General features: G+C 43.5%; 1 protein-coding gene across 1 annotated transcript in view; it reads right to left on the bottom strand.

Moving 5' to 3' along the window:
* ZPLD1 (zona pellucida like domain containing 1) overlaps window positions 1-22,559 on the bottom strand; it is a 2,463,358-nt gene that overhangs the window by 712,382 nt on the left and 1,728,417 nt on the right. The window contains exon 6 of the mRNA XM_085623784.1: window positions 21,283-21,363. Within this exon, the coding sequence (XP_085479910.1) occupies window positions 21,283-21,363 (81 nt within the window). The remainder of the gene's footprint in view (window positions 1-21,282; window positions 21,364-22,559) is intronic.

The raw sequence follows: 22,559 nt of genomic DNA, 5'->3' as shown, positions 1-22,559 counted from the left end.
TACCCTGAGTCCACAGCAAAGCTGAGGCCCGTGGCTGTCGTGGGTGATGTGGAACCATGACCCCTGGACACCGTTATCTTTCACTGATCCATCATCTACCTGGTCTTCCTCATAGTTGTGCTTTGGGCTCCAAGTAGCCCCAGCCTTGAGCACCTCCTGCTCCGAAGATTTCTGGCCTCCACTCCACAAGTGACCTATGGGCCAGTTTCCAGTGCGACCGCTTGAGGCTCTTCCGCGATCGCTAGCCCGTTGGCTAGTAGGTCCCCACGAAGGCAACTCCTCTTCTGCTTGGGCTTTCCTGGTTGCTCCAGACGTGCCCCAATTTACCCTTGCTGGGTGAGTCCCCCAGACCGTGCCGGTCTGAATCTACGTCCTTTCTCTCATTCAAATTGACTTGCCGTTACCAAGGCTTGTTGGGTCCAATCTGGTCGCTGACACTGCAGCACTCGACAGACTTTGTGGGACAGCTCAAATCCAACTCCTGGTCATCATTGGCTCCTCCTGGATCTCGTGGCTGAAGAGTCAAGACACCTGTCAACTCACCTGAAGCACCCGACATCTGTGGGCATTGGTCTATCGTGCCCTTGGTCACTGGTAAGTGACCCAGACTCTGTCCCATCTGCTTTCAGGTTCCTTCCATCCTAGATCCAGGCTTGGATCACTTCGGACACTTCTCCTCTTCACGGCAGCAGCACTTCTTCGCCAGCTCCCATTGAAATCGACGACGCTACCCGACACCAAAGGACACCTATGCACCCGGCTTCCCTGGGTGAGGTAACATGAGTACTCCAGTGCTCCTGTGGGTGCTAGCCCTAGAACTTCCTAAGTCCAAAAGGGGTTGGTCCTGACTCATTTCTAAGTGTCCCTAATCTTCAAATTTCCAACCGCGACATTGCCCATAGAAGCTAACGGGAACCCGCGGCTGTGTTCACACACTGCACCCGGCCCATGTGGGTCCACTGTGTCACTACCTTGGGTGGTTCCTTGGGGTCCTAGCGATTCTAAAGGCTCCAGGCCTTGTGTCTAGTTGAGTTGTGGTTCTTATACCACTTTATTGGTATATAGTTTGGTATGCCCCTAGGGCCCAAACGTGTATTTGTGCTATTACTGTTGATTTCTGACTTGTAACTTAAGTACTTCGAACTCCAGTCTCTTAAAGACTAGAGATGGCCAATTCCGGGGACCCCATCCCCTGGGGCATGGCCAATTTTTTCAAATATTTTTATGGAGGGGGGCTGCGTAGGTGTAAATATGTTCAGTATTTTTTGTAATATTAACGGAAAAATAAACGTATATATCTGGGTGGAGCGTAACCACACATCTCATCATGAGATCTGACTGGCTGTCAGCACTTCATTCAGTGTTGGCAGCCATCTTGGGACCAATATACATGATAGCTCCCCATTGAAATGCATTGTAGTGAATGGTAGGTTTTGAGGGTCACCAAAAGGAAAATGTATAAAGGGTGACAATAGACTTCAGTTACATTATAAATAATTTGTTGATGGTACCATACTGATTTTAGGAATTGTGGTGTGTTCTAAGGTGATTTTACCCTGTGAAAAAGCCTTTGGATGGGATATCATGAATCATGTTTGAGAGAAATCTAATTTCTCATACTTTTCCCATAGAGGTTTGGAAGGTGATCTAGAAGCTAAAATGAGCGCATATTTTCTGTAAATTCACATTATGTTTCTCAGTCATCTGAGAATGAAGTCTGACTTTCTCAGTAAAACATGTACATCCAACAAGGGCAGAGACTGTCAGTTGATTCCTTTGTGTTCTACTGCAGCCTCCCGGAGTGTTCTAAATAACAACTAGAGCTCTTACAGTGTTACTTATGACAAAAGTGTAGCACGCCTGAAGCCATCTTGATGTAATCAAAACTCTAATACCTGGAATAAAGTGGTAACACTTAAAACATTTAATTTAAAAAGGAACAAAATCAGGGGGTTCATTTTGCCATAGAAATTATGATTAGTGCTGCAGAAAGAAAAAATTGGGCACATTTTGAGTGACTTCTCAAATCCTCTTCTATTTCATTAAAAAATTCTGACATGCAGACTGAAACATGCACTTCAATACCAGCAGCAGACTTCCCTGGTAAGCAGTAGCTTTACTGCAGTGATCTAATGAGCAACTAGAGTGCTAACATTCTGAATTTATGGCAAATGTGTGACACATCTGAATGCCTTCTTGATGGAATCAAAGTAAAAAACTGAAAGCATTTTCTACTGAGGAACTGCAGTAAATGATGACATTAATAATCTTTATAACAGATAAATATCCCAAGATTGTCACCAGAGACAAAAGGGCCTAAATGTAGCACAAATATCACCCAGATGTAGCCCACGTATATCCCAATGACAGAAGTGGGCAAAACACTTTTTTTTTGTTGCAGTTTTATATAATGCAGACAAGGACAAATTCAATTTGGTTGTAGACATGGGGAGATTAAGTGATTTGACCAGAATCACAGAATGTCCAGCTGAAGCAGAAACTCCAACCAGGTTCCCCAGTTGCAAAGTCTGCAGCTCTGTAAGTAACACCACATCCTCTTCCCTAAGTACAACATTTAATCAAGTGGTCAATTGGATAAAAAAAACATAAAGATAACAAATAATTTAAAAGTGCTTTGTCGCTATTTGAAAACTCAGAAAACATGTCCTCATTTTAGTCTTTTTGAGCACAAACCATAATTTTGATGCAAATAAGACCCTCTCATTTCTGTATGCTCTAGGTATTAGAGTTTTGATTACATCAAGATGACGTCAGGCGTGCCACACTTTTGTAATAAATATAGAATGTTAGCAATCTAGTTGTTCATTAGGATACTGTTGGGAGGCAGAGGCTTGGAGCACGGACTCAGAAAATTTAAGGCAGGTAGGAGGGTGCTGAGGCAACAATTTGACCACACTGGGCAGGCAGGAAGGGCAGTGGAGGGCAGTGGAAATGGGGGCAGGGGCAACAAACCAACAATGCAGGACAGGCAAGAGAGGCTATGGCAATATAATAGACCATTGTGTACAGAAGGAAGAGGCAGTGGTAGAACAACCAAACATGCCAACAGACCCGATTCAGCCAGGAAACTCACAATGTTTTTAAGCCCAAATGGGCTTTATTTGATATGTCTCCTGTCTACAATCTCCTCTTTTTCAATGTAAGTCAATGGGGAAAATCAATACCCCAGTGGGTTTTTTTTTAAATCTGCCTCTTACCAAGTACAAAATGTTAGAAAGTATGGTACATTGGATCATGGAAGGCAGGAGAAATTGGGGTAGGGACATAAACTTGGATACCAGAGGACAGGTGGGACATGGACAGGTACACCAAACTGACCTAACAGGGCAGGCATCAGAGTTTGCAGCAGCACAATACACCACACAGGGCATGCGGTACGGGAGTGCTGCACAACAATCCATGGAAAGCAATAGGGAAGGGACAGAACCATGCACATGGGCAACAGACAACAGAGGGGAAAGAGGCAATGGCAGCTAGCTGACCATAATGGACAGAAAGGAGAGAAAGCTGCAGCATAACAGACCATAAAGGGCAGGAGGGAGGGATCAGGGGCATTACAATGAAACAGACAAGCCAGGAGGGAAGGAATAGGGTCTGCACATGAAAAATAGAGGGCAGGGGGCAAGGGAGCAGGTTATGAGCAGCAAGTTGACCATGGAGGTCAGGCAGGATTGGCACTAGAAGCAAGACACACCATGGAGAGCAACAGTGAGACTATAATGGAATACACACAGACCATAGAGGGAAGGTGGGAGGGGGTCAGGGGCTGCTAACTGACCACGCAGGGCTGTGGCAACACAGAAGACCATGCATGGCAAGCGGGACGGTTAATGGCAGCACTATGGCCATGATGGGCAAGAAGGAGGGGGCAGGGGCATGCACAAAGGACCATGGAGGATAGAAGGGAGGGGTAGGAGTTGGGCACAGACAAGAGAGTTCAGGGGAAGGGGCCTCACAACAGACCATGCAGAGCAGGCAGGAGGAGCGATTGCAGCACAACAGACCAGGTAGGGAAGAAGAGTGTGGCAGTAAAATGGACCATGAAGGACGGGAGGAAGGGGATAGGCGCATGGAAGGTAGACAGGCAGGGTGGAGGTGGCAGGGAGAGGTTACAGTCATCTGACAATGCTAGGCAGGTGGGAGGGGAGTGGCAGCTCAACAAAACACTCAGAGTAGATAGGAGGGGCAGGTCCATGGAACATGGTGGGCAAAAAGGATGGAGCAGGGGCATGCATACAGATATCGGGGCAGGAGAAAGAGAGTAGGGGCAGCAAGCTAGCACAGAGGCTAAGCAGGAGGTCAACTATGGGGCATATAATTGGGCAATGGAGGGCAGGAGGAGTGGACTAGGACATCATGCTAAATGGAGGGCAAAGGCAGCACATCAGACCATGCATGGCAGGAGGGAAGAGGCTAGTGCATGGATTCAGACAACAGAAGATAGGGAGGAGGTGGATGAGACAGCAAGCTAACTGTTCAGAGAAGGTGGGAAGGCCAGTGACAGAACAACAACCACACAGGGCTGTAATGAGGGAGCAGGGGCATGGACTTGCACAGTGGATGGCAAGGAGGAGGGGAGGCAGGAGAAGCAAGCTTGGATGGGGGCAGCACAATGCCAGGCCTTGTTTCCAACCCCCATCCATTGTGATAGGCATCTTACTTAACGTTAAAAAAACTAGAAAGGTTACAGGGACGTTGTAGTTAGACTCAGATTTCACTTGTACAAAACCAGCAAAATTCAGCAGTTATAGTTACCTGAGCTGACTATAACTTTTGCCCCCACATTGCACTGCTTATGACCTCAGACATTACATCATTCATGACATGGTCAGTGACATCACTCATGACATCATTCATGACATCTCAAATGAGCTGTGAATGGAATGGAACTATAATCGCTAGAACTTAATTTAGGGATAGTGTGTGTATAGTAACACCCCTTTTTTGGTCTCGCCTACGCAGCATGCCAGCCCTGCATAGGAAAAAGACCTTTTGTAATCAATTTGCTTTTGAGGCCAAAAACGTGCATGTGTTGCATTGCTTTAAATGGCAACGCGTGCACGTTTGGCGATTCCTTTGCGGGAGCTTTGGCACCATGTGTTAGCAATTATCGCTCCTGGCACTGCTCGCCCCTGCAAGGGAAATGCTTTCACTTTTGCTGACACTTTTTTCACACAATGTGTTGCAAAATGTTAAAATGTGGGTGTTTCTTTGTGAACACTGCCGTAATTTCTGCAAACGTGGTATTAAAAAATATAGCCCTGCATGTGCGCAAGCGAGGCTTAGACCCACTGAAGTTCGAACAGACAGAACTTGTGTATCTCAGCTCCCCCCTTCCAAGCCTATGCCTCACTTTCCTACACCACCCTTCTAGAAGGCTCCTTCTGCTAAAACAAGGCAAAAGTATGTTTTAGTGAGTGAGGCAAGTCTTTTGTCGTACACAGAAGGTCTAAAATCAGGTTATCCAGAAGCCCTCATCGCACCCTTGTTTTGAGTGAATCACTTGTATTTACGTCAGAATCGGGAAGTTACTTTTCCGGCATGACCGCTTTGGGTGTTAGCATGTTGAGTTAGCACCATGCGTTTTTCAAGTCACAGGTCCAGTCACATAACCGTGACCAAGCCTACTCTGTGTTATTTACCACTAGGGATGGTACTTCCTCTCATACTGCTTCCTCGCATAACCTTCAACGCCACATGCAACCCCCATTTTTGGCTCCGATAAATGTCACCGAAGCCTCCTCTGTCGATCCACACTCGAGGCTCCTCCAATTCCGCCAGGGAGATAACTGGAAACCGCATCACTGCGGCCTGCTCAGGAAACGTTTCTGCCATACCTGCTTGAGACTCAGATGCATTTTGACCCTCCCTTCCTACTACGACATGCCTCCCAAACATGCCCATCTCTTTTTAGATGGTGCCATTCATACGAGGTAAAGTTCTGCAATGTGCTTTATTTATTTATATATACACCGCGCGGACGTCACCCAAAGGTGTTGGAGCGCTTTACATTAAAACAGGTTTCATTACAAAGAATACAGTTTTACAAACAGTTGCCAGTTATGTGTTAAGCGGTTTCACATTCTGTCTTCAGTGACCCAGCTACTTAACATCATCTGTCTTGCATCCTCCCTCCTCATCACCCTCCCTCCACGGGACTCCCTTGTCGCGCCTGAGTACAACCAATACACACAGGCCATGCTTCCCATCTCAGAGGGGGTGGGAGGGGCAGTGAGGAGAGAGGGAGAACATCTGCGAGGGTGAGAGAAAACACTTGTACTGCAAATTAATGTTTAGAAAACATCCACTTGCAAGAAGGTGCAAATGAGGTGCTTTAGACTTTTTTTTTCTTTTTTTTTTTTTTTGCAATTTAATTTAGCGTGGACATGGCCCGAAGGCATCAGAGTGCTTTATAACAGTAGCAGGACACATGGGTTACAGCGACTTCCAGTTACAGTCAGGGCTTTAAGCGTGATGAAAAAACTGGGGAGTCTCACAAAGGGGTGTGGTCAATATAATTAAGGGTGTGGCTTAAAAACACGTAAGCTAAAAGTTTGTGCTTAGCATAGTGTGCCGCCTGACTGGTATTTTGCTGTTTCTGTCATTGCATCCAGATATATATGATACAACAAGTAACATGGCACCTACAAGTCAGGACTATTGGTTGTCAATGGTTGTTAGTTGCATAAGATAAATAAGCAGCAACTATGACTTGTATAATATAAATTGAAAAAGCTTCCTCTTAAAGCCCTAGTTACACCACGACAATGTTGCTTCTCCTGAGTTTCAACAAGCATTGGCATAGCCAATAGGTCTCGCCTTCGACACCTTGTAAGTGTTTAGTTATCCAGCACAATATCCTTGGTGCAACAACATCAACTGATGCATGGCTAAACACTTATAAGGTCCCAAAGGCGAGACCTATTGGCTATGCCAATGCTTGATATTTTTTCTTTCTTGTAAGAACCACTATAATACACAACATGTCCAGATCAATAAGGCCGATAGCCTTTCACATTAAAGTAATGTGTAGTCCATTGTTTATTTTGATGTTTGCAATCCTAAGTATGTTTATTATGAACAAGTCACGTTGATGAACATACAGGTAAGGCAGTCACGGGGCAAGATATGCTGAAATGACATTGTGTGCATATTAAGACTTGTTTTCTTTTGTGTATCAATTCCTGAATTTTCACATCGTGACCAGGCCAATATGGCAGCCAGCTTTTTGGGTTAAAGTAATATGTAATCCTTTGTTAATGTTGGCAACTGGAGGCATTTGTACTTTTAAATAAGGAAGCTACAATGACGTCTTTATCAAGGTTTGGGCGAGCCGAAACGAGTGGATCGGGTCCTTTGCTGATTAAATACTTCCAAACTACAACCTGAGTGCTGATTCCTTCCTTGTAAGAGTGAGAGGAGATTGAATACATATATATATATATATATAAAATTCGCTGAAAAAAACACAGGTTTCTGGGACATGATAGTTAGAAATTAGCATTTAAAAACCTTAGATATTCACTGAAAAATCCACCGGTTTCAGGCACGTTATAGTTAGTCTGACATTTTACTCGTACGAAACCAGCCGTTATAGTTAGCTGAGATAACTATAACTCACACCCCTGCAATGCACTGCTGATGACGTCACATATTACATCACTCATAACATGGTCAGTGACATCACTGATGACATCACTGATGACATCTCAACTGACATCACTGACAATATCACTTATGACATCGTCCAGTGACTGTGAGTGTTTTTCTAAAAAGTTTAAGAATGTGATATATATATGATGATTCAGTCAGTGTGTGCCTGACCATCAAAGTGAGTGATTATACGTGTCTGGGTGAATGTATGGGTGAGTAACTAATCTGTGTGATTCTCTGTATCAGTCTGCCAGTTGGTGTGAATGTGGATGCATGGGTTGGTGAATAGGTACATGAGTGTCTATATGGGTTATTGATTGGTTGTCTGGGTACCTGTATAGGTGCCTGAGTGTCTGTGTGTTGTGTGACTACTGACATGGATTGTGAGTGGGTGATTCACTGGGTGTATGGGTTCATGAGTGTGTCTGTGAGGGGTAGTATGGGTGAGTGAGTGTGCATATGGCTGTGTTGGTGAGTGAATGGATGTCTCAGTGGTATATGTGTGAGTAACTGCATATGTGAATGGCAGTATATGTGAGTGTTGGAATATATAAGTGACTGTATGTGAAAGTGAGTGATTGTGAGAGTAGATGTAAGAATGAGTGATTGCGTGTGTCAGTGAGTGTATAAGAGAGTAAATATGTGTTAGTATCTGTGAATAAGTGAGTTGGTGTGTGTAAAACTGTATAGGTGAGTAAATGGCATTGTGATTGACTCTTTGGGTGACTGACTAGGTGTGTGAGTAACTCTATGGGTGAGTGGTGATGTGTGAATGTCTGTATGGGTGTATGAGTGCATATATTAGTAGCTGTGATGATGAGTGACTGTCTGGGTGAGTGAGTGGATGTGTGTGTCGACATATGAATCAGTGAGTGGGTCTGTACTAAATGGTATTGGTGTATCTATGGTTTCGAGAATGGTAGTCTGTATTTTAGAGTGGGTGAATGAAGGGTTATATTAGGGTGTGAGTAGGTGCGTCAGAGATTAAGTGGATGATGCCATCAGTATTTGGGGCTTACTGGAGATAACAGGAGGTCTAGCTGACTCCGAGGGACCCTCATGAGGAAAGGGGACTTCTTCCCCAACCAAGAGCATGCCAGGAGAGTGGTGGAGAAAGGGGGTGGGCCTCTGTCCACCTCTCAGCAATCCCACTGTGTGGGGACTACTGGAGGGAAGAGGTAGGCTAGTTGGCCCCAAAGGACCCCAGCAGTGAAGGGGACTTAAATCTCCATCCAAGAGTGCGCCAGGGAGTGCATTTGCGGAGTGGTGGGCAAAGGGGTCGTGGCCTGTTATGAGAACTTAGCAATCCTGTTGTGTGGTACTTACTACAGGTAATAGGAGAGGTAGTTGGCCCCCAAGGATGTCCATGGGGTCCAAGTACCCCTCGTGTTACCTCCAGTAAGTCCCACACAGTAGGATTGCTAAGACATCTTCTGAGGCCATGCCCCCTTCCTCCACCACTCTGCAAATGTGCCTCCTGGCAGACTACAGGATAGGGGATGAAGTCCATTTTACTCATGAGGGACTTTGGGGGCCAAAAAGCCCTCCTGGTATCTCCTGTAAGTCCTACACAGCGGAATTCTTGAGCGCTGGTCGGAGGCCCAGCACCCTTTCTCTACCACTCTGCAAATGCAACTACTAGTTAAAGTGATACCAAAGGGGGATGATGGACGGAGCGCTTGAGCAAATCAAACACTCACCCCCAGTCAACTGATCTGGGTTTAATCCATCATCATTCTTTAGCTCACTCCACCACCCCAGTTCAGACATGGCCATATGCAAATAAGTCTGACCCTGTGCCTCATGGGAACAGTCCAGCCTGAACTGCCAAGCCATGTCAAAACAATGGATTTAGGCCCAGATCTCTGTACTGGGGTGAATGTATGACATTGTTCTGCATTCTGTCCATTAATTATTCTATTTTCACTAGCTAAAGTAGCATGTTTCTGCACCTCTGACTTAGAGGTAGTTTTAATCTCCTGCCCTATTATATACTAGGGCCTTACAGGGGAGGGCATGCCAATCACAGGGGTACCCCAACCCATAGTGTACCCTAGTGTATGTAGGTGTTTTCACTGTATTCTAAGTGTTTTTTAGCATAGCACTGGCTATAGGCCTGGTTAGTCAGTCAGTTACCACCAGTAACTGTTAGCAAAAAGTTGGGGGCACAGGATTACTTTGCAACAAGGCCTCTTTCTGCACCTCTGTTGGTTCTTTCTGCATATATTTTGCTTCTTTCTGCACCTTTCTTTGTCTTTCTGGACTTCTGTTTGCCTCTTTCTTTCTTTCTCTGACTCCTTTCTGTGCCTTTCTTCTTCTTTCTGCACTTTTCCTACCTCTGTAGGCATAGTTAGAAATTAGCATTAAAAAAACCTTATAAATTCACTGAAAAAAACATAGCCAAATGAACATTCACTCACCCATACTACCCCTCACAAAAAAAACATAGAATTTAGGCATGTTATAGTTAGAAATTAACATTTAAAAAACCTTTGAAATTCACTGAAAAAACATAGGTTTCAGGGACGTTATAGTTAGGCGGACATTTTAGCATACAAAACCAGTGAAATTCAGCCGTTATAGTTAGCTAACTATAACTTGCGTCCCCACAATGCACTGCTGATGACGTCACATATTACATCATTCATGACATGTCAGTGACATCACTGATGACATCACTGATGACATCTCAAATGACATCACTGATGACATCATCCATGTGAAAATCAGATGCACCTCCTCACAACCTAATATAACCTCTGATACACCCACTCTAAAATACAGACTGCTATTTTTGAAACTATACACACACCAATACCAGTTACTACATACCAACTCACTGATTCCTAGGTCTACACAGACATCCACTTATTCACCTATACAGTCACTCATGCATGCAGTCACTCATCAATACTGCACTATCATATGCACTTATACACCTATAGAGACACTCACATACCACCACTCACCCATAGAGTTACTCACACACCTAGTCAGTTATGCAAAGAATCAATCACACTCTCATTTACTCACCTATACAGTTATACACACACCACCTCACTTATTCAAACATTTACTAACAAATACTTACTTTCTTATACAGTCACTGATACAAGCACACACTCATCCATACAGCCACTCTTGCAATCACTCACTCTCACATAGTCATTTATATACTCCAACACTCACATATACTACCTTTCACATATGTTGATACTCACACATGTACCGCTAAGACATCCATTCACTCACCAACACAGCCATACATACACTCACCCACCCATACAGCCCCTCACAGATGCACTCTTGAACCCATAATCCCAGTGAATCACCCACTCACACATCCATGCATAGAATCATGCACCCCCCACCCACCCACACAGACACTCAGGCACCAATACAGATACTCAGACTGATACAGACGTTTAAACAGTTTAGTCACTAACCCATGCATTCACTAAGACACGTTTAATCACTCACTTATACAGACAGTCTCACACTTAATAAATGATACATTGAAACACCCACTCATTCTTCAATACACCTTGGCATATATATAAAATATATGTAAACTTTACAGAAACATACAGTCACTGGATGATGTCATCAGTGATGTCATCAGTGATGTCATTTGAGACGCCATCAGTGATGTCATCAGTGATGTCACTGACCATGTCATGAATGATGTAATATGTGACGTCATCAGCAGTGCAATGCAGGGGCACAAGTTCTAGGTAGCAGAACTAACTATAAACACTGAATTTCACTGGTTTTGAATGAGTGAAATGTCCAACTAACTATAACGTCCCTGAAACCTATGCTTTTTCAGTGAAGTTTAAAGGTTTTTTAAATGTTAATTTTTATCTATAACGTGACTGAAACCTATGGTTTTTTCAGTGAAAAAATAACAACAAATATATATATATATTCACTGAAAAAACCATAGGTTTCACACATGTTATAGTTAGCGGAAATTTTACTGATAAAAAACCAGTGAAATTGCCCCGTTATAGTTAGTGCTGGCAACTATAACTCACGCGACCGCAATCTTCTGCTGATGCTAATACTGTATTTAGACACTTATTTGCCCATGTCTTCTTCCATACATTTTTAGCTATACATATATTACAAATATTTTTTTTTCATAAAGACACATATGTCATCAGCAGAAGATTGCGGTCGCGTGAGTTATAGTTGCCAGCACTAACTATAACGGGGCAATTTCACTGGTTTTTTATCAGTAAGATTTCCGCTAACTATAACATGTGTGAAACCTATGGTTTTTTCAGTGAATTTGCAAGGTTTTCTAAATGCTAATTCCTAACTATAACGTGTGTGAAACCTATGGTTTTTTCAGTGAATTTGTACGGTTTTTTAAATGCTAAGTTACTTTACGCCATTCGAGGCGTGCGCGCCCACTTAACGCAGTTCGTTCCGTGCACGTTTTTTATCAACTTTAATAAGCCCTCTACATTTGGTGGCCTTCGGCCACCAAAAGCACAGGGGGGGGGGGGGTCAATGTGGATAGTGTTTTTTTTATTTCGATTTTATAATTTCATGTTGCCAAAATTAAGTTTTTTTTCGCAATTCATAAGCACCGGACATTTGGTGGCCTGCGGCCACCAAAAGCACAGGGGGTGGGGTAAGTGTGGATAGTGTTTTTTTATTTTTTATTTTTATACCGTACGCTTACGGTAAGCGTACGGTAAGCGTACTCGGCGAAATTGCCGAAAAAAAAAATAAAACCGTTTTTGCTCTTGGGGGATGTTTGGGGACTCCCTCAACATGATTATGTGGGAGGGAGTTGTCAAAACAGCCCCGTAACATGTTTTTGGCCATCATGTTTGATAAATAACACTCAGTGCGAGAGACAAAATGGCGGACGCCGCTTCCTGGTTTCGGCCGATTCGAATGTTTACTAAGATCTAAGAGCCAATCAGAATCGCGCTCGCGCACGCCACCGTACGCTTACGGTAAGCGTACGGTAAGCGTACCGTAAGCGGGCTCAGATATATATATTGATTTAAAGGCTATTTTCTCAGAATCTACTGAACAGATTTACACCAAACCTACAAAAGGCACTTCCTTGACCTAGGGACTACCTCTCTGCCAAATTTCTAGTAATTCTGTTCAGCCGTTCGGGCTGTAGCTCGTTCTAAAGGTCCTATGGAAAAATGCATGGGAAAAACGCGTTTTGGGACCCCCCTTTTATCTCAGCCCCCGCTTGACGAATCCCCCCAAGACTTTCAGGGTAGGAGCGGAGCGTAGCGCCCCACCTATTTTGAGAAATTCGCGAGGATTCCTCGACCGGCGCCAAAGTTATTCAAAATAGAATGTTGAGGTTTTCCTATGGAAAAGGGGTCCTAACTATAACTACCTACTGGCGACCGCCAGTAGGTAATGTATGTATATATATATTCACTTAAAAAACCATAGGTTTCACACATGTTATAGTTAGCTGGACATTTCACTCGTGAAAAACCATTGAAATTCCCCCGTTATAGTTAGTGCAGGCAACTATAACTCACGCGACCGCAATCCTCTGCTGATGATGTCAGATATTACATCACTGATGACATATGTGTCTTTCTGAAAAAAAAATATTTGTAATATATGTATAGCTAAAAATTAATGGAAGAAGACATGGGTAAATAAGTGTCTAAATACAGTGATGTAATATCTGACATCATCAGCAGAGGATTGCGGTCGCGTGAGTTATAGTTGCCTGCACTAACTATAACGGGGGAATTTCAATGGTTTTTCACGAGTGAAATGTCCAGCTAACTATAACATGTGTGAAACCTATGGTTTTTTAAGTGAATTTGCAAGGTTTTTTAAATGCTAATTCCTAACTATAACATGTGTGAAACCTATGGTTTTTTCAGTGAATTTGTACGTTTTTTTAAATGCTAAGTTATGGTTTTTTTTAAAAGTTTTTTCACCGTGCGCACTGTGCGCGCACTGTGGGCGCTTGGTGCGCTTTGCGCACCAAGCGCCCACGATGCGTTGTTCGTGCCGTGCGCGTACGGTGCGCGCACCCCGCGATTTTTCGCAAAAAAAAATATTTATTTTTTTACCCTTGGGGGTCCTTCAGTGACCCCCTAACAAAGGCTAGGGGGTCAGGACCTGTCCATCCTGCCCCCTTCTCACGTTTTCCCCCTTTGTTTTTCATTGCCTCAGACTGCGAGAGACAAAATGGCGGCCGACACTTCCTGATTTCGACCGATTCGAATGTTTACTGACATCTAACAACCAATCAGAATTGCGCTCGCGCACGTCACTGTGCGCGTACGGTAGGCTTACCGTACGCGCACGGTGCGCGCCTATAGATATATATATGCTTTTAACTGCAATTTTCTCAGGAACTAATGAACAGATTTACACCAGACCTGCAAAAGGCACATCCCTGAACTGAGGACTACCTCTCTGCTAAATTTCAAGTAATTCTGTTCAGCCGTTCGGGCTGTAGCTTGGACTAAAGGTCCTATGGAAAAATGCATGGGGAAAACGCGTTTTGGGACCCCCCCTTTTTCTCAGCCCCCGCTTGACGAATCCCCCCGAGACTTTCAGGGAAGGAGCGGAGTGGAGCGACCCACCTATTTTTAAAATTTCGTGAGGATTCGTCAATCGGCGCCAAAGTTATTCCAAATAGAATGTTGCGGATTTCCTATGGAAACACGGTCCTAGCTATAACTATCTACTGGCGACCGCCAGTAGATAATATATATATATATATATATATATTCACTGAAAAAATCATAGGTTTCAGAGACGTTATAGTTATAAATTAGCATTTAAAAAACCTCAGAAATTCAAAGAAAAAAAACGTAGGTTTCAGGGGTGTTATAGTAACCACCAACTCACGTTTGCCAGAGCAGTATATGCGGCGCATGCTCCTGCACGTTGACGCTGAGAAATTCCCAACCATGTAGTGCGTGTCAGAGTTCTAACATCTGAGCCTTTCAGCTGCTCCTAGGGGAGTAAGGGACAACAGAAATAGCGCTCCTATGCGCACGTGTGTAGCCAACCGCCACGTATGTGGATGATGTCATCAGTGATGTCATTTGAGATGTCATCAGTGATGTCACTGACCATGTCAAGATTGATGCAATATGTGACATCATCAGCAGTACATTACGGGCGCACGAGTTATAGTAAGCAGAACTAACTATAACGGAGGAATTTCTATGGTTTTGTACGAGTGAAATGGCCAGCTAACTATAACATCTCTGAAACCTATGGTTTTTTCAGTAAATTTCAAAGCTTTTTTAAATGCTAATTTCTAACTATAATGCCTCTGAAACCTATGGTTTTTTTCAGTGAATTTCAAAGGCTTTTTAAATGCTAATTTTTAAGTGTGATAGTAGTTATACCTATTTATTTGTACTGATTTTCTACAGTTTTTTAAATGTTTATTTATAAATATTTTATTCATTAAATAACAGTATATATTTTTCTGAAAAATGCAAAAAAAAAATTAAAAACATTCAAACTGAAATATTGATTATTTTTTTTGTTTTCAGTTTTTATTTTAATATATTTATATAATTTTCTTTAAAAAAAAAAAATTCCAATTTTTTTTCGGAGTCGCACACTCAAAGCGCACACATCACGGTGGGTGCGTGGATTCTAGCCCCCATTTTGGAAAAGTTGTGAAGGATCTGAGTACGGTGTGCGACGGCTGCGTGTTTTTCAGTTACATCATATACATTTAATATTACGTGATGTGCGCGATTGGTATGTGACCAGTCCGCAACTCCTGCTCCCACGCATTCACAACACATGCGCATTACGGTACAAGATGCCTGCGTGGTGGCAGGTCCCGCGTGACGTCATATACATGCTGGGTCGTGCTGGGTGCGCGACTCCCACAAAAAAATTTTATGTTCCAAAATGATATGTTTGTGTCTTTAATATACATATTAGGGCAAGAGATAATCTAAGATATTCATAAAAATAACATATTTGTACTTATAATAAACATATTATTTTTAAATATATTTTCGCGAAGTCTTGTGCGTGCATCGTGAGCGCATAGAACCAGGTCAGCAGAGCTGCTGTAGAGCCAGAGAAACCAGGTCAGCAGAGCCATTGTAGAGCCAGAGAACCAGGTCAGCAGAGCTGCTCTTGAGCCTAAGACGCAGGTTAGCAGAGCTGCTCTAGAACCAGAGACTGTCACAGCAGAGAGTAGGTACTAACCTTAAGCCGGGTGCAGCAGGAGCGATGCTGGACGTAAGCAACCCTTTCCCTTTTTTGTGTGGCCCTCCTGTGAGTAACGATATATTTTACCTCTACAGCGAAGACCACAGAGAGGGGGGAAAGGGAAAAAAGGGATAAACGAAACAATAAAGAGGAGGCAGTAGGGATCTTGGGAAGACGCCCGGGAGTTGGAATATTCACTCCCTCAGCCGTCCTTCGTTCCTGCAGAAAAGACACACACAACAGACTATTAGTGTGGCCCCTTTCCCTCCCACAGCGGTGTAATACAGTGTAGCATGAAGGAACACACTTACGCTGTATATCTGCCCCAAGCATTCAGGAGTCATCAGACATAGAAATTAATAAGAAGGAAGCAGGAAATCCTGCCAAGGAGTGAGGTACTTATCTCCCCTTCAGGAACGTCAAGGGCCTCGAAGTAGCGGTCTTCCTCTATTGGGGTAACCACCAACTCGCGTTTGCCAGACCAGTATATGCGGCGCATGCTCCTGCACGTTGACGCCGAGAAAATCCCAACCATGTAGTGCGTGTCAGAGTTCTAACATCCGAGCCTTTCAGCGGCTCCTAGGGGAGTAAGGGACAATAGAAATAGCGCTCCTATGCGCACGTGTGAAGCCAACTGCCACGTAACTGTGTTTTTCCGTGTCTGAGCTTCTCACCAGCTCTCCGCTGTGATGCAAATGAAAAAACAATAAGCGCTTCTGCGCGTGTGTGTGGCCAACCGCTATAGTAGTAATACAATGTGAGAGCCTCTCAACGGCTCTCCTAAAATAGAGTCATTAGCGCTCCTATGCACTCGTACGATCAAGGCAGCGGCCGAATGGCCGTTCACATAAGAGCCTGTACCGGCTCCTCGGTAATGCTGGCAAAGAAAGGGGGATGCACGCGCGCCGGCGGCATGAGAACGGGCGGCTGCCCGGGGTCACTCTTTGGTGCTCATATGCCCCCTACGTAAGAGCAGTGGATGGCGGGTTACGGGTTTCAGCTCCTGCGGCTAAACCCATCTGACGGTGATCCTGTGGGCACGTTTCGATGCATTTCTCCGGCAAGTCTCGGCTCTACTTCCAGGGTTTCCTCAGTTTGCAAGTTTCCAGGACAGCGGGAGACGTCCAACGGGCTTGTCGAGATCCTTCAACGGTCGGAGTCATCTGGTGACGAGCCCCGTGTACTGGGAGGGAGGTGGTTAGATAGGGAGGCCTGGAAAGCGAGGTAGGACAAACACAAACTCTGTGGCAGGCATTCTGGGAGGTGTAGTGCTGCATTCATCCCCCATGCACCCTACATTATAGGCGCGCCATGACAGAGACCCAGGTTAGCAGAGCTGCTCCAGAGCCAGAGAACCAGGTCAGCAGAGTTGCTCTAGAGCCAGAGAAACCGGGTCAGCAGAGCTGTTTTAGAGGGCGAGAACCAGGTCAGCAGAACTGCTTTAGAGTCAGTGAACCAGGTCAGCAGAGCTGCTCTAGAGCCAAATAACCAGCTCAGCAGAGCTGCTTTAGAGCCATAGAACCAGGTCAGCAGAGCTGCTCTAGAGGCAGAGAACCAGGTCAGCAGAACTGCTTTAGAGCCAGAGAACCAGGTCATCAGAGTTCTTTAGAGGGAGAGAACCAGGTTAGCAGAGCTGCTCTAGAGACAGAGAACCAGGTCAGCAGAGTTGCTTTAGAGCCATAGAACCAGGTCAGCAGAGCTGCTTTAGAGCCAGAGAACCAGGTCAACAGATCTGCTCTAGAGGCAGAGAACCAGGTCAGCAGAGCTGCTTTAGAGGGAGAGAACCAGGTCAGCAGAGCTGCTTTAGAGCCAGAGAACCAGGTCAGCAGAGCTTATCTAGAGCCAGAGAACCAGGTCAGCAGAGCTGCTTTAGAGCCATAAAACCAGGTCAGTAGAGCTGCTCTAGAGGCAGAGAACCAGGTCAGCAGAGCTGGTTTAGAGGGAGAGAACCAGGTCAACAGAACTGCTTTAGAGCCAGAGAACCAGGTCAGCAGAGCTGCTCTAGAGCCAGAGAACCAGGTCAGCAGAGCTGCTTTAGAGCCATAGAACAAGGTCAGTAGAGCTGCTTTAGAGCCAGAGAACCAGGTCAGCAGAGCTGCTCTAGAGGCAGAGAAGCAGGTCAGCAGAGATGTGTGGAAGCGTCGCCAAATTTGTGGAAGTACAAATGAAACAGGAATAGAAAGATGTTGGAGTATGTTGTTTATTCGTCAACCCTCATCAGCTTCCCACAGCAGTAACCGTCTGTTATAGAACTCACAGAACGGCAAGTTCGGGCATTCTATATTAGTACATTCTTCATTCCAAAGTGAGCTAGGGAAAGCATGACGTCCCAACAAGATGCTCTAGAGCCAGAGAACAAGGTCAGCAGAGCTGCTTTAGAGCCATAGAACCAGGTCAGCAGAGCTGCTCTAGGGGCAGAGAATCAGGTCAGCAGAGCTGGTTTAGAGGGAGAGAACCAGGTCAACAGAGCTGCTTTAGAACCAGAGAACCAGGTCAGCAGAGCTGCTCTAGATTCAGAGAACCAGGTCAGCAGAGCTGCTTTAGAGCCACAGAACCAGGTCAGTAGAGCTGCTTTAGAGCAAGAGAACCAGGTCAGCTGCTTTAGAGCCAGAGAACCAGGTAAACAGATCTGCTCTAGAGGCAGAGAACCAGGTCAGCAGAGCTGCTTTAGAGGGAGAGAACCAGGTCAGCAGAGCTGCTTTAGAGCCAGAGAACCAGGTCTAAAACATTTATAAAAAAGTGATTAAAATCTACATAGCATAAAAGCAGCCATAGAATGAGAGCCTTAGCATCACAAAATACATGGACCAATATAAAAAAGGATCATTGTACTTTTACTATCACAAACAGTAAAGCATGCCATAAGAAAGGGAATGTTAGTATTAAAAGTCTATTTGATAATAAAGTACTGTAAAATGGTTAACAGAGGACTATCATAATTATTTGAATAAAACAGCTGAACTGGTCCAAAGGACACTAACTATAAAGTTGCACTAGAATTGTTGGGTACACTTGGAAGTTATTTCTATAATTTCTTATGCCTTAAAGCCCACATCCAGCCAAAATATTTGGCCACAGAGCAAGTAAAAAATCGACGGGACTCGGTCAACAGGCTTCTCAGAGCATTTGAGCTATTTCTGATCCCCAGAGACGTGCATGAATGGTTCAGTGATTTCTTGCAAGGGGCTACATATACAGGGAAGACAAACAAACATGGGAGGCAGTTGCTCTGCAAATAAGACAGGAAGGGCACTGATCATATGAGCTTGAGAGTCATTTATTTGTAAATGCTATTAGAGTAAGAGATCCACATCTAAATTTAAAATATAATTTCCTATCAAAAGGAATAGATATAATGTCACAATATGTTCCCAGGGAGGAGCAACATTTTAAAATTCTAGGAATCTCCCCATCAAGGATATGCTTTCCACTGTGCTTATCTCATCTAGGGAAACTGCTATCCAATAATGCTCTCAATTTATCTACTGAAAGTGTGGAGGCATTATTGGGGTTTTCTCAAAGATCTTTCATTCCAATATGACTCAATATTTTTTTGACGTTTTGGAGCCAGTCTATTTTTAGTGAACGAGTAGCATCCCTTATGTCCCGCAAGGCAATGGCATAGTGGGCCAGCACTGGGGTCGACGCAGCCTATGCCAATAGAGTAATGGATAGGGTCTAACTTTTCAGTGACCGAGTATCTTCCTAAGTCTAGCATTAGAACCTTTGAGGTCATACTTTTAGGATGGTGCATCACATTCCTCAAGAATTTGTTTTCGGGTCATGTAAGGGAACATTTATTAGAAAGAATTATGGGGCATAATTCTCAGCCATAGAGAACTGAGCCCAGAACCTTAAAGTCATATATTTGTAGAACTGGGCTAATGGGCTTTGTAAAAGAACCGTTGAATTACTTTAGTAGTACCCCTGAGATTTGATGGTGTTTAAAGGCCACTAATTCAATTCGAGGATTCCAGCACATGGTTGAAGCCATTGAAATGCCCAAGTAACTAAAGACCTCAGTTCTTTCTCAGGGCTTGTCCCCAGCCAGATCCTACCCTGAAAGGATTTATGCTGTTCAAATAACATAAACTTTGTCTTTTCAAAATGTATTACAAGGCCTCACTCACAACAGAAATCCTCAAAATGAAACAACGCACACTGTAATCCACTAGGGAATTCCGACATTAGGACTGTATCTTCTGCAAACATTAAACTAGATATTTTTGAGCCTACAAGTGATGGAGCATCAGTAGGTAAACAGCAAAGGAACTGGATGATACCATTTATGAATAATAACAACAGTGTAGGAGCCAACACGCACCCTTTGAGAACCCCTCTGCCAATGGGGATATGGTTGGTTAGTCCACCTTGAAAGCACCAGCGGACCTGGGCAAAGTTATCATCATGTAATCGAATTATCAGAATTAGCAGTTCATGAGGAAAACCAATGCTGTATAAGACCAGCCAGAGCTTATTACGAGGAACTAAATTGAAGGAGGACTTAAGGTCAACAAAATCAGCATACATGCCTTGCCTATGACTACAGTCAGCAAGTATGAAAGTAAAAAATGAAAAGCTTGGTCAATGGTGCTTACTCGCACATGGAAGCCTGCCTGCAGGGGTGAGAGAATATCATTTTCAGCTATCCACATCTGATATTTAGCCAATGCAAGGTGCACAAAAATTCTTTGAACAGAAGCAATTTGGCTTATTGGCCTGTAATTGCCACAGGGATTTGTTACCTTTTTTCAATAAAGGGACTAGTTCGCCCCCCTTCTCCCTTCCCCCACCCGACATGAGTCCGGAATCTGAGAGCCACAGGCTAAGGTATTTGCCAAAGACAAGATATAGTGTGTCCAGTTTTCTTTATCCTGAAGGAACTGGTCAACGGAAATACTATCTGGGCCAGGTGTACTGCCACCAGTGACTGAAACTAAGGGTGCTGATACATCGGCTAGATCAAATAATTGCTTTCCCTGGACCAAGGGACACATCTCAAGCAGAACACAAGGCTCATCTACCACTGAATACAAAAGTGTAAACTGATCTACCCTCACTTCAGGGGTGATAAAATCTGAGGTGGACGCCAGATTCCCACCATTACACCACTTCACAAAAGACCAGACCCATGCTGGGTCCTTAGCAGAGCAAGCTAGTTTAAGCTCTAACCATCTATTGTTATCCAAGTCTCTTTTTGCCTGAGACTAGGTGGCTTTATATAGTATCCTAGCTGAATGGATCCTTGGATGATCTTTAGCTTTAATGGCAGCTATCAATTGGTTACACTTCTAAATTTCATGCACATGTCATATGCCCCATACATCTCTCACTCGCTGATCTAATCTTCCCTGAAAAACAGGCTCGCTGAGCATTTGCAATTGACTGGTTAAATACAGCACGTACCTTAAGAACAGATCATACCTAAGTTCTTCATTAGGAAATCCAGACGGAGTGGTATAACAATAGTCCATCAATACATTCCATCTGCATTATGAATAGACATGTATTAGCCACACAATATTTGATATTTAAGTTAATTTAGTTGCTGGTTTAAAGCTGTCACTTTGATATACTTATTTTCAGTATAAAAGAGTTTGTAAGCATTACATTTGTGAGTGGTTTATAGGTTGCATTGCTCTTGTGAGAGCCATGGTTTACTGAGCTAGCCATAACAAGAGGATTTCGTCTGTTTTCATTTTAATTTCATAATGAGAACTCAGCTTTAACTTTGTGTTTCTAAGTGAATTTCAAATGTTCTAAACATGAGATAAATGGTTACAAACATGACTCACAATATCCTCATACTAACTGTGATTCTTTTAGATGGAAAGGTAAAATGCCTTTTACATGTCTGCATGTCAATGGTAAGTGTGCTTTGTGTGATGATGAGTGATTATATATCTGTATAATGTTACAGCATCTCCCTGTTCTGCATAGACTTCAGTTGTGTACAATGGCCATTGAGTGCAAGGCCCCTAGACTGAATCAGGCCCTGTGCAAACCCACCTTTTAGATAACTACTGCTGCATGTAGTATTCAGTTATTTGAAACAGTAGTTTGACACAGGCAGCCAACCACCAGTTGCACGTGCAACTTGCAAGTTAAATTCAAATTTGTATATCTCAACTTTTGTGCAAACCTGTCAAGTAGTACCAAGATTATTAGAAAATCAAATATTTTTTGACTTCCCATTGAACTTTTCAACCCATGTTGGATTTGCATGAAACACGGATTTCTTCACTGAGCTTAAGTAGATATACCAATTAAAAATTAAAAATGGAATTTCCTAAATAATTTTGTATATGTCAAATGGTACCAGTGTTATTACAAATTAACTCATTTTGCGCCACTTGTATCCATGCCTCTCATTTGCACTGTATGAAATTCAACAATCAAATGAATGTTAAAATGCTCCATGTCTATCAAAAGTGGATGCAGATATGCAATATGGCATCAAAAGTATTAACAAAACAAATATTTTTGAAGCTTCTCATTTAAATTTGGGATATCATTGCAATCTGAAATCTCTCACTGTGCTTAGATTGAATAGAAATGTTCATACAGAATAATTAAACAGTGCAAATATTATCAACAAATGAACACTTTGCTGACCCTCTTAGTTATCCCCCCTCTTCACAAATTTGCAAGAAACAAAAAATATAAAGAGCAAGCTGAACATG

Source organism: Triturus cristatus, chromosome 8 (assembly GCF_964204655.1).
Source record: "Triturus cristatus chromosome 8, aTriCri1.1, whole genome shotgun sequence".
Taxonomy (NCBI): Eukaryota; Metazoa; Chordata; class Amphibia; order Caudata; family Salamandridae; genus Triturus; species Triturus cristatus.
The sequence above is the reverse complement of the archived record's forward strand: the minus strand, read 5'-3'. Positions and strand labels throughout refer to the sequence as shown.